Source organism: Scheffersomyces spartinae (genome assembly GCF_019049425.1).
Source record: "Scheffersomyces spartinae strain ARV_011 chromosome Unknown scaffold_1, whole genome shotgun sequence".
NCBI lineage: Eukaryota > Fungi > Ascomycota > Pichiomycetes > Serinales > Debaryomycetaceae > Lizanozyma > Lizanozyma spartinae.
This window is the reverse complement of record NW_025065048.1, coordinates 222,431-235,226: the sequence shown is the minus strand read 5'-3', so window position 1 is coordinate 235,226 and position 12,796 is coordinate 222,431. Positions and strand designations below refer to the sequence as shown.

At 37.6% G+C, this 12,796-nt stretch overlaps 5 protein-coding genes across 5 annotated transcripts; 3 read left to right on the top strand and 2 right to left on the bottom strand.

Annotated features, from left to right (window-relative positions):
* Positions 1-431: 431 nt before the first annotated feature.
* ALG11 (alpha-1,2-mannosyltransferase) lies at positions 432-2,246 on the bottom strand (the record flags this gene model as incomplete). Its single annotated transcript, XM_043190955.1, has 1 exon — positions 432-2,246. The coding sequence occupies one exon, from the start codon at positions 2,244-2,246 to the stop codon at positions 432-434; it is 1,815 nt and encodes a 604-aa protein (XP_043051632.1).
* Positions 2,247-2,773: 527 nt separating this feature from the next.
* KQ657_000098 (uncharacterized protein) lies at positions 2,774-4,842 on the top strand (the record flags this gene model as incomplete). Its single annotated transcript, XM_043190954.1, has 2 exons — positions 2,774-4,286; positions 4,586-4,842. The coding sequence occupies 2 exons, from the start codon at positions 2,774-2,776 to the stop codon at positions 4,840-4,842; spliced, it is 1,770 nt and encodes a 589-aa protein (XP_043051631.1).
* A 517-nt stretch (positions 4,843-5,359) lies between these two features.
* On the top strand, positions 5,360-6,652 carry MAP2 (methionine aminopeptidase; the record flags this gene model as incomplete). Its single annotated transcript, XM_043190953.1, has 1 exon — positions 5,360-6,652. The coding sequence occupies one exon, from the start codon at positions 5,360-5,362 to the stop codon at positions 6,650-6,652; it is 1,293 nt and encodes a 430-aa protein (XP_043051630.1).
* A 396-nt stretch (positions 6,653-7,048) lies between these two features.
* On the top strand, positions 7,049-10,784 carry AVT5 (amino acid vacuolar transport; the record flags this gene model as incomplete). Its single annotated transcript, XM_043190952.1, has 5 exons — positions 7,049-7,065; positions 7,379-7,398; positions 7,582-7,626; positions 7,776-8,702; positions 9,283-10,784. The coding sequence occupies 5 exons, from the start codon at positions 7,049-7,051 to the stop codon at positions 10,782-10,784; spliced, it is 2,511 nt and encodes an 836-aa protein (XP_043051629.1).
* A 132-nt stretch (positions 10,785-10,916) lies between these two features.
* AOX2 (Aox2p) lies at positions 10,917-12,421 on the bottom strand (the record flags this gene model as incomplete). Its single annotated transcript, XM_043190951.1, has 2 exons — positions 10,917-11,937; positions 12,417-12,421. The coding sequence occupies 2 exons, from the start codon at positions 12,419-12,421 to the stop codon at positions 10,917-10,919; spliced, it is 1,026 nt and encodes a 341-aa protein (XP_043051628.1).
* Positions 12,422-12,796: the final 375 nt, after the last annotated feature.

Sequence of the window (12,796 nt, the reverse complement as noted above, 5' to 3'; positions counted from 1 at the left end):
TCCTTCTCCCACCTGCTACTGCTATTGGAATTTGTAGATGCTTAAGTGGTGTCTTTTGTTATAAGATTTGACACGATTCAACTACGTTGTTGATTTTTCGACCGACAATTTTTCGGATTCATATTGGTTTGTACACGACTTTGGGTTGTAGTATAGAGTTAGCTTACATAATGTTATACGTATGTACTTGTAGTCATATATATATATATATATATATATATATGATGGTGGTGTTGAATGAGATAATAGCCGGTCAAGGAATGAGCAGTTGTGAGAAGAAATGCTTTGAGAGCAAAAAGTAAATAACGGTAAACGAATAGCTGAATTCGAAAATGTTCCTTAACATTTTCATCAATAATACATCAATTTATGCTTAATGTTTAAACACTAGTTTCAATATTCTATATTATACCATAAATATATACATATTATTAGTAAACTGCTTCGACTGGCGCACGGTCATCTCTAAACCGTCTTTCGAGGACCTCAGCTACATTCATACAGGCAGCCCATAAGGTCAGGAATTGCTTATTGCTAAACTTCTCACCCACAGCTTCAACACAGCTCAGTCTCATATCGCTAATCTGCTGAGCTGTAAGTGGGTAATTAACAAATATCTCATATAATAGTTTCAGCAACACCGGATATGATCCGTCTGGATAAGTTATATAGCCTTCAGATGCATCTTTTTGAATATCTAATTGGAAATCAGGATCAGTTTCACTCTTAAAGAAAAACCCACTACTATTTTTCCAAGCAATATTTGCATCGGTTTTGGAGCCAGTGACAATATCCAATAACGGTCCTGCAGATGCATGTACAATAGGAATTACTCCCTTGGCCATGTATTCAACCACACCAATACCAAAATGTTCATTCCACATAGAATTTAATCCGTAGCTGGAAGTCGATAATAGTGATAAGATTTTCAGATATGGAGCATCAACCACAAATTCAAAATATTCATTCAATTCCAACTCATCAACTTTAGTCTTCAAAAGGTCCAATGTAGCTGTATCATCCTCTGTTCTACACGATCCTGCAAATATTACTTTAGGAATCTGTGAAACCTTGGCTTTGGAGCTAATGGCTTTGCCTAGAAAGATCTTATACTGATCGATAATCAAATCATGTCTTTTTTCGGGTCTGAATTGGGCAATATAGAGTAAACTGTTGTTATCTCTTGTGACTGCTGTCGTCGATTCTGTTATCAAGCTTTCAGTTCCACAAGGAGGATACAACATATCAATTGTATGTGAAGTCAAGTACTTATTATAGTACCAAATATTTTGCATATGTTGAAGCGTCCAAGTTCCATTGGTCAAAGTAAGGTGAACAGTTGATCCCAAATATTGGTAAACAAAATACATGAGTTTCCAATAAATAAGTTTTCCCATTTGAAACCAATCCTTTATGATCAATGGCTTAAAATTAGTCAAATCTTTAAAGGAGCCAAACTTCAATTTAGTAAACATTTCAGGTTGAATCACTGGATAATGAACATAATTAACAATTGGGATGTTCAATGCAACACTAGGGAGCCAATTGGCACCTGGCAAACCAATAGTATCAATCCATACATCAGGTGTTAATTCAAATAAAGCCTCTCCACCCAATAATAATGAACCAAAAAATTGTCCAAGTAATGTGAAATGTTTCCAATATTCACTATCAATGAGTTTGTTGAATCTACGAAGATAAATGAAAACCACTCTCTTTGAATCCATATTAGCTATTCCAAACTTATCTTCAACTTTCCCTAAAATTTTAAGAGGTGAAACTTCAGTACTCACTGTATAAATAACCACAACATTTTTATCACTTGCATCTAAAGTAGCTTTCACTGCTTGCCACAATACCTTCTCACCACCTCCGCCATTGTTAGCATAAGGATGGAAAAACCCATAAAGGATTTTTCTATGAGGATCATTGATTCCACGAGCCTTCATTGCATCAGTGAATTTGTTACCTTTATTTTTCTTATCGTCAGGATGAATGATAATCTTATTACCAACATAGTTTGTATAGAATGATGGCTGGCAAGATGCCAACGTTAACCGTCTTCTGTAAGACGATCTCTTACCTCCAACTTGTAAATAAATATTCTTAGGATGAGCTATCACCTTTTGGATCTTATCTTGCCAGAGTTGAGGCGTAACCAAAAGGAATCTGGGTACCACAGATGTTATCATTTGGTACCCTAAAATGCATGCCATCAATATGACCACGGCCAATATGAAAAACATCTTGATACAATTTCAACCCAAAATGCTTTTGACAAAGTGCTATTATAGCAGCAATTGAGACTATTTATATACTCCAAAGTTGAATGTGGTTACTACCCAGGCCTTATCATCGGTATCGGTATGCCATCACCAAATAGGCATTGATGCCTAGTCTCATTGACGGTGATTGCCGAGACTGGGATCGCTACCAAATAGATTAGGGATATACCTGACTACCGTACACGACTCTGCGGAATTGTTCCCTCGGAAATACGTGTTGTTAAGAATATTTACGAGGACACTTACGAGGTTAATATCGAGCATAATTATGTTTCCCAAAAGGGTTAAATTGGGACGCACCACCGTCTCAAAATAACACAAAAGGGAACAAACTGACTGAACGCGTTCCTCTTCTCTTCTGTTAATAATTAACAAAGAAATCATTCAATAAAATATATCTTTCTAAGGTCATCATCTGTTTGATAACTGCTACAGGAATCTGATTCTCCTCATACTCTACCTGAAAATAATCAATCCACATAGCGAGGATGAATACTTTACATGAGACTACCAACGTTTCTTCCAGTAGTCCGGATATGGATGCCAGCATGAATGGTAATAATACCAATGGGACAGTGAGTAAATCTAAAACAGCATTGAAAAAGGAAGAGTTGGATAAGATAGCTAAAGAATTGAAGAAGAAACTTCTGAGAGCTACAATTACTGCAAAGCAATTATCTCCTTCAAATTTAAGAACAATACCTGTTACCACAAACACCAATGCTAGTGCCGACCCAGGAACTAACGGTATTCACAAGATTAATGCATCTCCTTTCAAAAACCCTATAATTAGAAAGTCGTATAGCTCATCTGGCAGCCTGAATAATACTATAATTAATGAATCTCCTGTTGCTACTAGATCAACCATACAAAGACATGAATCAACGTCTAATCTTGTGGGTGCCAATGGATCTATATTCCTCAGTTCTTCTCCTTCACAATTGATATCTCCTGATGGGAAATCTCCGACTCATATAAAGGCACCAGGAATAAATTTGGGCTCTTCGCCTTTGAAGAAGGTTACTGGTAAATATAATACCAATGAAAGTCCCACCAAGAAGAAGGGGAAACAAGCTAATAATCCTCAAATGATCCTTCAACAAGTACAACCTCCTATTTCACCTCCTAAATTTGGAATTACTACAGCATTGGTTCCTCCTTCATCTGAAAGTCGAACTGCTAGGATGTCTTTGAACCCCCCTACATCTCCTCCACTGTCAGCTCACAGCCTGAGGACTTTGATGGTGCCTACAACTCCTACATTATCAAAAGACACTCTTACTTCTCAAGGTAACCCTTCAATTTCAGCAGGTGGTGCATCTTCAAGAAACAACGCACTTTTGAGAACACCTACCCAAGGACGTCATCCATCCAACAACAATGCCTATAATGATGATGAAGGTGCTGACTTATTAATGTACCTAGCTACATCACCTTCTCCAGCAAAGCCATTCATGCAACCCAATACTCCTAGGGCGACTATGGTAGGAGGAAATTCTTCTTCCAATGCATTGAAGGGTAATGGACAACACCAATTATCAAATTCTGGAGCCAACACGTTTTTAGCACCTCCTCCACTTACTCCAAAAAGACATATAGGATTTTCCAATGGGTTAAATGCTCGAACTCCTCAGAATAGGATGACACCTGCAATAAATTTGCTTCTGAACATCAACATTCCCCCCAGTGGAGTTACATCAACACCTGCAGGGTTTAATATGAACGATTATGTCAATTTTCTAACCCCATCTCCTGGAGTTAGTTTAAGTAGTCGAATGAATCCTGCCAAAACCCCTGACTTCAACTCTCTTTTAGGAGCAACTTCAACTCTTTCAAAGAAAATTGGTGGTAGTCTTGCAAATAAAGGTACTGGATCTCGTTTAAGTGGAGAACATTTGCATTCAGAAAAAGGATCAATAGTTGAAGAAGAAGACGAGCATGGTGAAACTGAACCAGTGGACGGTAAAATGATCAATTTTGATAAAGTACTTTTTGATTCTGGTGATATGCCAAAATCAGATAGTTGATACAAGTGTCAAAATCATTTTGATGTTACGTTTCGATATATAACGATGTTTTGCACCCATTAAAGCTTGGAAGAAGTGACCTGCAAATTAACATTATTATATTACTACTTTTATGTCTTTCCTGTTCGCCTAACATTCCTACTGTTCAATTCTTTTTATCTGATACTTTGTTATCGCTAGCTTCATGTTCTCAGGGATACCGGTTATCCTCATTTTTTACCTTTTATAGATAATATATAACTATGGCTCTATCCTAGTGTGACATCCAAATAGTCGAATACGCTATACAGCCTCGTCCTCAAAAGGTGGGTTTAGCATTAAACCTTATTAAATTCGAAGTTGAACTTCATAAAGCAATGGAAGACGTTTCTGGTACCACCTTTATAGTTGAAGATCCCGAAGCTGCCAAAACCATAACTTCTGATGTAAAAATTAGAAGTCGTTCTATTACACTCGACGGTGATATCTATGATCCTGAACGTTATTTATGTGGTGGTCCCGGAAAGAATTCGACGGCTATTTGGTCATGATTCAGAAATACAATAAGATTACTTAATCCGTTTGTCAAATTGAACAAGGATTAGCTTCTGTTAGAAATAGGCTACAGAGTCTTTCGGCTTTGAGTATGAAATCACAGCCCTTGATACAAGAGATTCAATGAAGGCGTCATGAGTGTTGTGTTGCAAAGTGCCACCAGTTCGAATGGTGATGCCAATTGGGATTATGTTTATGTCACGTTAAATGTTGCTTCAGCGATACCCTATAGTTTGGCATAATCTGAGATCTTATCTTGAACGGCAGCAGTAAGGCTGTCAGTGTTTTTCACTTACTTTTAAGACCAAAGAAGAAGAAGTTTGATCAGTAATTGTTTCCACAAGAGTATTGAAATACGTATTGAAAAATTTTCTTTAGGGGTGGAACAAAATCATGTCACGTGACACATCCCCGAAATACTAATGTGGTTGCAGTTGGAGTTTCTGTAATGGGGAGAATTTAAGGTTACTTACTTTTATCAATATCCTTGAAGTAAATCTTTATACTGGAACAATGATTGCTGAAGAGGAAGTGACAGCTCAAGTAGCTGATTTGAAAGTGGAGCAAACCTCAACTTCCAACCCCCCAGCTTCTGCGGGAACAATTGGATCCGTTGCAACTGATGGAGAAGCAGATGAAGGTGGTGAAGGAGGTGAAGAAGGTGAAACTGCTGCTAAAAAGAGTAAGAGTAAGAAGAATAAAAATAAGAATAAGAAGAAGAAGAAGATAACCACGATTGATAACTCGTATGCTGATGGGAAATTTCCTGAAGGTGAATGGATGGAGTATCCTCTTGAGGTAAATCTGTACCGTACTACAAGTGAAGAGAAGAGATATGATGATCGTTTACTTAACAACAAATGGGAAGACTTTAGAAAAGGTGCTGAAATACATAGAAGAGTAAGACATAAGGCTAAATCATCTATTAAGCCTGGTATGACCATGACTGAAATAGCTGATTTGATTGAAAATTCAACTCGTGCCTATAGTGGAAATGTTCATACAAAGACTGCTGGTATTGGATTCCCTACAGGGTTATCAGTTAACCATATTGCTGCTCATTACACACCCAATGCTGGTGATAAGAATGTATTGAAACAAGAGGATGTGATGAAGGTTGATATTGGTGTGCATGTCAATGGATGTATTGTTGATTCAGCCTTTACTTTAACATTTGATGACAAATACGACAGTTTACTTCAAGCAGTCAAAGAAGCCACAAACACCGGGATTAAAGAAGCTGGTATTGATGTACGGTTAGGAGATATTGGTGGAGCCATTCAAGAAGTTATGGAATCGTATGAGTTGGAATTGGATGGAAAGACTTATCCTATTAAAGCCATTAGAAACTTGAATGGCCATAATATTGGTGACTATGTTATTCACGGAGGTAAAACTGTTCCTATTGTTAACAACGGTGATACCACTAAGATGGAAGAAGGTGAGACTTTTGCTATTGAAACTTTCGGATCAACTGGTGAAGGATATGTTATCCCTCAAGGTGAATGTTCCCATTATGCTTTAGCTCATGAATATCAAAAGGTACCAGTTATGGGAGATCGTTGTCAGAAATTGCTTAGTTCTATTGAAAGCAATTTTGGTACTTTACCATGGTGTCGGAGATATTTGGAACGTGCCGGAGAGGATAAATATTTACTTGCCTTGAATCAATTGGTTCGTCAAGGAGTTGTGGAAGACTATCCTCCATTAGTTGATGTTCGCGGTAGTTACACTGCTCAATATGAACATACTATTTTATTGCATCCTCACAAAAAGGAAGTTGTGTCCCGTGGTGATGATTATTAAAACAATTTAGTTACCAAAGGTAAAGCTTACCGTTCATGTAATTATATGTACCCAAAAGGCATAATAGGTGAGATCAGTTATAACTTGTAAAAGCTTATATATATATTTACAGGCAATAAATTTCAACCTTTTGCAATTAGGATATACCACCATAGAAAGATCAGATTGTAACCTCTGATGCATTGTTAGCTATCTACGATAGTTGATCCCAATGAGGATATAAATACACCAAGTCACATGCATAAGTAGCTCCTTTCAGTAATAAGGTGGAGACCCATACAAAAGGTTGAGGCCTAATTGGGAAGTACGCACCGAGGATAGAACGGGAAGAATTATATACTAGGCAATAGTTGGAGTGTCAAGGGAACTATAGTGTGAACAAAAAATCCAATAGTAATGACTATGAAACCAAAGTACAAGAGATGACTAATACATATATAAAGCATTACCGAAGGGAAATCTTACACATATATACCAATAACATATAGTGAGACTTGGTTATAGCTTGCAATCTTAAAGTAATTCAGTAGTAATACACCTCTTTAAAGTTTGTTTTCGCAGGAATTTCTTCCCCTGGATGTTGTGTCAAACTATTACTACAAGCAGTAAAAACTCCGCCTAGTAAAACGCACGCTGCACACAAAAGATATTCATACCAACAACTCAGTTCCCGATACTTGATACCGCAATTGGCGCTGCCTCTCCGTCATAGTTTACTTAGAACAGTAGTGTTGAAGTAACTGGTGGTAAGTATAAACTGGGGACGATTTCCATTGAAAAAAAACTTTAGCCTCTTCTCTTCTTACCCTTACTTCTTTTTGGTCTCCGCACATTTGAAACTCAAGTTTGAATTTCAGATTGATTAATTGTACAGTTGGCAGTTTACTCAGTTATTTGTTTTTGAATAACCAGTTATAATCATTTGTGAGAATTAGAGAAGATGGAGATTTTACCAGGCCAGTTGGAGTTCAAAGGTATGTGAATCAAATTGATCAATGGATGGATTCAATCAGTGGCATTGTTTTTGTTATTGTGGAAAGTATCAAGAGCTAGCAACAATGTATATTCCATCCATCCCATCTAAAATGTACCCACTCGGTTCAATTTACTAACTTAGTCGTAGGAACTTTCACCAAACCCTCCACAGAGTATTTGACTTTGAAGAACCCCACAAATACTCCCTTGGCTTTTAAGGTTAAGACAACTGCTCCCAAGTTGTATTGTGTTAGACCAAATGCTTCAATCGTGTCACCAGGTGACTCTGTTCAAATTCAAATCATTTTGCAAGCGTTTTCAACTCCTCTTGCCTCTGATTTCAAGTGTAAGGACAAGTTTTTGATTGTTTCCTTGCCAGCTGCAGATTTTACCGATGCTTCAAAGGTGGCAGACAATTGGAGCTCTTTGGAAGCAAAACTGAAGGATTCCTTGGTATCAAAGAAGTTACGTGTTAACTACGTGGTTTCTAAAGATGATTCCGCTAATGCTTCTTCTGGTGGTGCCGGAGCCGGTGCTGCTGCTGTCGGTGCTGCTAGCAACGGTAAATCTGCGGACACTCCAATGAAAGCCAACACCAGTTCTTACCCCGACACTCCAGCAGCTAGAGATTTCCACTCTACTGCTCCAGGTCCTGACACCCCATTCAACCAACTGTCAAATAACTATGGTAATCAACAAACTCCTTATGCTAACCCCGTTCCAGAGGTGAAGGAAGCTTCCTCTCCAGTTCAACACTACCAACAGCAACAGCAACAACAGCCACCTCAAAACTCTCCTTACCAACAACAACAGCAACCACCTCAACAACTCCAACACCAACAATCCTACCAACAACTGCCTGTTCAACAGCAACAGTACTCACCACAACAACAATATCAGCAACCACCTCCTCAACAGCAATACATGCAATCTAGTCCATCTGTTCCTCAATACAACCAAGATAGAGGTAATGCTGGTGTAGTTGCCCCTCCTCCTCAACAATACGTTAGCGAACCAGTTAACGGTATTTCCATGCCATTTGCTGCTATCTTGTGCTTAATTGCTTTCCTCATTGGTTGGTTAATTTTTTAAGCGTCGACGGAGTTGGTCATTATGCATGTGGGTGCTTTTTTTCCAGATGAAATCTCGAAATGCTTGATGTTAATATCACTTGTACAACCTACTATCATGTTTATTTCTCCTCCATATCTCAAGAGATGATGATGACGATGATGATGACGATGATGATGATGCTTATGTTGTGCCGTTATATAACAGAATGATATTACTTAATTAAAAAGGGAAGAAACAGGTGAACTTTTTTTATTATTATGAGTGTTAATATTAGTATTACCATTGCCCTGAACTCGACCCCTTTATTATGGCATTTGTTTACATAGCCATTTTTTCTCATAACTACATTTTCTTGATTTCCTTATATCCTGTAAGTCGTAGCTAATGAATTGTATTGTATCATTTTATTATCGTGTGTGTGCTTAAGCAGTATTCACAAAACGAGTAGTCAGGCTCGAACCCGTGCGATCGAAGAAAACCAAATATCGTAGTCATCAACGTTAACTTTTACAACAACAATCCATCATCAATACGTTTAGGGTTTTAAAAAGCAACTATGGGACGGGCAACGATAAGATCAGGGTCCGTCAACTTGTTGAACACCATTATTGGTGCAGGGATTCTTGCCATGCCCTATGGACTTAAGTCCAATGGTTTAGCCCTTGGGTTGGTGTTAATTGTGTGGTCGAGTATAACATCATCATTTGGATTATATTTACAGAACAAAGTAGCCAAATATACAAACCAAAGAGGTTCAGTGTCATATTTTAGTTTGGCACAATTAACTTATCCGCAATTATCTGTGGTTTTCGATAGTGCTATTCTGATCAAATGCTTTGGAGTGGGAGTTTCTTATTTGGTGGTAATTGGTGATTTGATGCCCAAAATCATGGAAAGTTTGGGTGTGGAAGCTGAATCTCTTTTAATGCATCGTAATTTCTGGATTACAATATTTATGGCAGGACTTGTGGTCCCACTTTCTTATTTAAAGAAGTTGGATTCCTTAAGATATACTTCAATCATTGCATTATCATCCATCATATATTTGATTTGCTTAGTCATTGATCATTACTTTGTCACTGATTATACTGTTCATCCTCGTGGGAAAGTTAACTGGTTTGTTGCCGACTCTTGGAAAACTTCAGTAGCTGCATTCCCTGTGTTTGTGTTTGCTTACACTTGCCACCAAAATATGTTTGCAATCATTAACGAGTTGAAACCTAGTGATACTGAAGGATCTCAAACCAGACAATCAAATCATATTATTCGTAATGCAATTTCTGTGGCTTGTGTGCTGTATGTGGTTGTTGGTACATTTGGTTATTTAACATTTGGGAATGATGTTAATAGTAATATCATCACCATGTATCCCAAGGACTCTACATCTTCGTTGATTGGACGTCTTTGTATTGTCATAATGGTTGCCTTTTCATATCCCTTACAATGCCATCCATGTCGTGGTTCTGTCAATCATGTAATCCACTTTATTACGCATGGGGTTGACAATAATAAAATGAGAGCTAACTCAAGAGTTGATGGGTACCAAGCCATTAGAAGTGATAGCATAAGTAGTTCCAATACTGCAGTACCCAGCAGCGTACCAATATCGGCCACCTCATCCAATACTGAAGCAGCACAACATCAACAACAACACCAACATGGAGGTCAAAATACATTGGGCTTATCGGATGTTGAATCCGTTGTTGCTGAATCCTTTATATCTACAACTCCCGTAGAAGGTGCACACGATACCGAAGGACACGATCCAATCATCGTTCCATTGTCCAAAAAAATGTTTTATATCATCACCACAATGATTAACCTTTTAAGTTATCTTGTTGCAATATCTGTTACGTCTTTGGCTCATGTTTTGGCATTTGTCGGATCAACAGGATCTACATCTATTCTGTTTATTTTACCTGGGTTATTTGGATATTTGTTGATCAAACCTTTAGATGGCCGGGAACAATTGAATGGTCTTGAACGCTTCTGCAAATATGGTGGATTAGCTTTGTCTATTTGGGGTGTAGTTGTTATGGTGGTATGTTTAAGTGCTACCTTATTTTTAGGTGCCACTCATTAATCGTTTTCTTACTAAACCAATACTAGAGATATATTACATATGTATCTATATACGGCATTAAAAGCTTTATTAACATGCATTCATTTTCGTAATTCATAAATAGTTTCAACACTATTATATACATATATTTATCTACAAGTGTAAGTCCAGTCTTTCCCATCCAGTACCTCTGGTGTTTTTCAAGGTGTAATCTGGTTGAGGATCATCAAATCTTGAATCTTTCATAGCAAATGGATTACGTTCAGTCTTTTGATTCAAGTTAGCCAAAGTATGATTGACTTCTCTATGTTTAGCTTCATCAGCTCTAATTCTCAAAATCAAATCACGGAAGGAAGAATCTTCCTTTAATTCCCACCAATAAGTTGTTGCAATTTCTGGCAACTTTACCTTTTCGAGCTCGGGTAATTTACCTGGAATGGTCAATTCATGAGCTAAATGAGTATAAGTGGAAACAGCTTCTTCTTCCAAATACCCAACAAAACGATGGCAATATCTGGGATTGACAATATAAAGAAAGAAGAAAATGTTAGCGAAAACACCTTGGCCAATCTTCAATAAGGCACGAGTAAGAAGTGAAGGCCTTCCAATCTTTATAAATGTCAACAAGTGCATTCTTTCATTGTAAGCTTCATCTAAGAGAGTTTCAATCCAAGCTTTATCTCTTTTCATAAGTCTAAGAGAATGCAAGTGTCTAATAAAAGCGGCAACCATTCCTGGAACTCCAGCTACTGATTCCAAAAAAATAACTCTAGTTAACCATTTGTTATCAGTCATTTCCCATCTTGTACCCTTCAACTTTTCCAATTCAGCATCAGAACTAACATTTTTGTAACCAGTAACTAAATCATAAGTCAGTCTTAAGGTTTGAATACCTCTAAAGGCAATTCTATCCCCAAGAGTTTTGGGGGTTCTATGTTCATAATGAATACCTTCGCATTCAGCATCTGTAAATTCTGGATGCTTGAACATAGGATGTGTGATAAATTCTTCATCATTCTGTTTCTTAGATTCTTCCTGAGTAAGAATCTTAGTCAGAAGAATATTGGAACGAATAGGCTCTTTAACCGGTGGTGTTGCCAATGAAGATGAATATCTACACAACAGTAATAGCCCAGGAGTGACTAAAACAGGTGCGGCATGTGGAGTAAGCGTTCTTAGCATTATAAGAGTATTGATTCTATAATAATTCAATAGTGGAAGTAATGTACTATGGTATTTTATGAATATTAATAAAGTCAATTTTTACACTTACATAACCACCTATTTATATACTAAAGATGAAATAGGGTAGAAACTGCTTTTGTTACTACCCCCTAGTGTGTGAATGTGGGTTCATAAAGCGGACAATGGCTTCCCGTAATAGGAAATAGCGGACTTTGAAATATGCCACACTGACGGAAGATAATTCCCTTTTTGGCAGTTCTTAGCCCGTTCTAGTGACCCACAAAATGAGCATTCCACTAATCATTGCTCATCATTTACACAAGGGAGCTATAGATTTACGGTGTTAAGATCACATACCTTTACATCCGATGACCATCTGGTATGATATGTATCTCTGTTTATGCTAATTATTTATGGGATAGAGTGTTGGCTTCAATAGTAGCGGTAGCCTTCTTACTAAGTTTGTACTTCATAAATTTGCCACACTTTTCCGAATATAAATTGCTCATTACCCGTTCAATCATATTATCCAATTAAACTGTGGTAATTCACACATAAGCCTCTACTTGGTTAACCTAAAAGAAAAATACGGAGTTTGGAGACCGTTACGTTTAAGAGCAAATTTCGCAGTCATTTTGGGTTGCATTTGCATAGACCCGACATTTACCGCTCTATGAATGACGCTTCGATGTTTTTGATAGTGCACGCCGTATATCAATTATCCGAAGAGGATGAAACAGGGTGGAGCACTGACACTAATTGACCAATAGATGAGCTTATAGATGTGGCTGGGCGGGTGCAAGCATTCATGGACTTGATGGATATACCTTTGAGCGGCTTTGCAATTC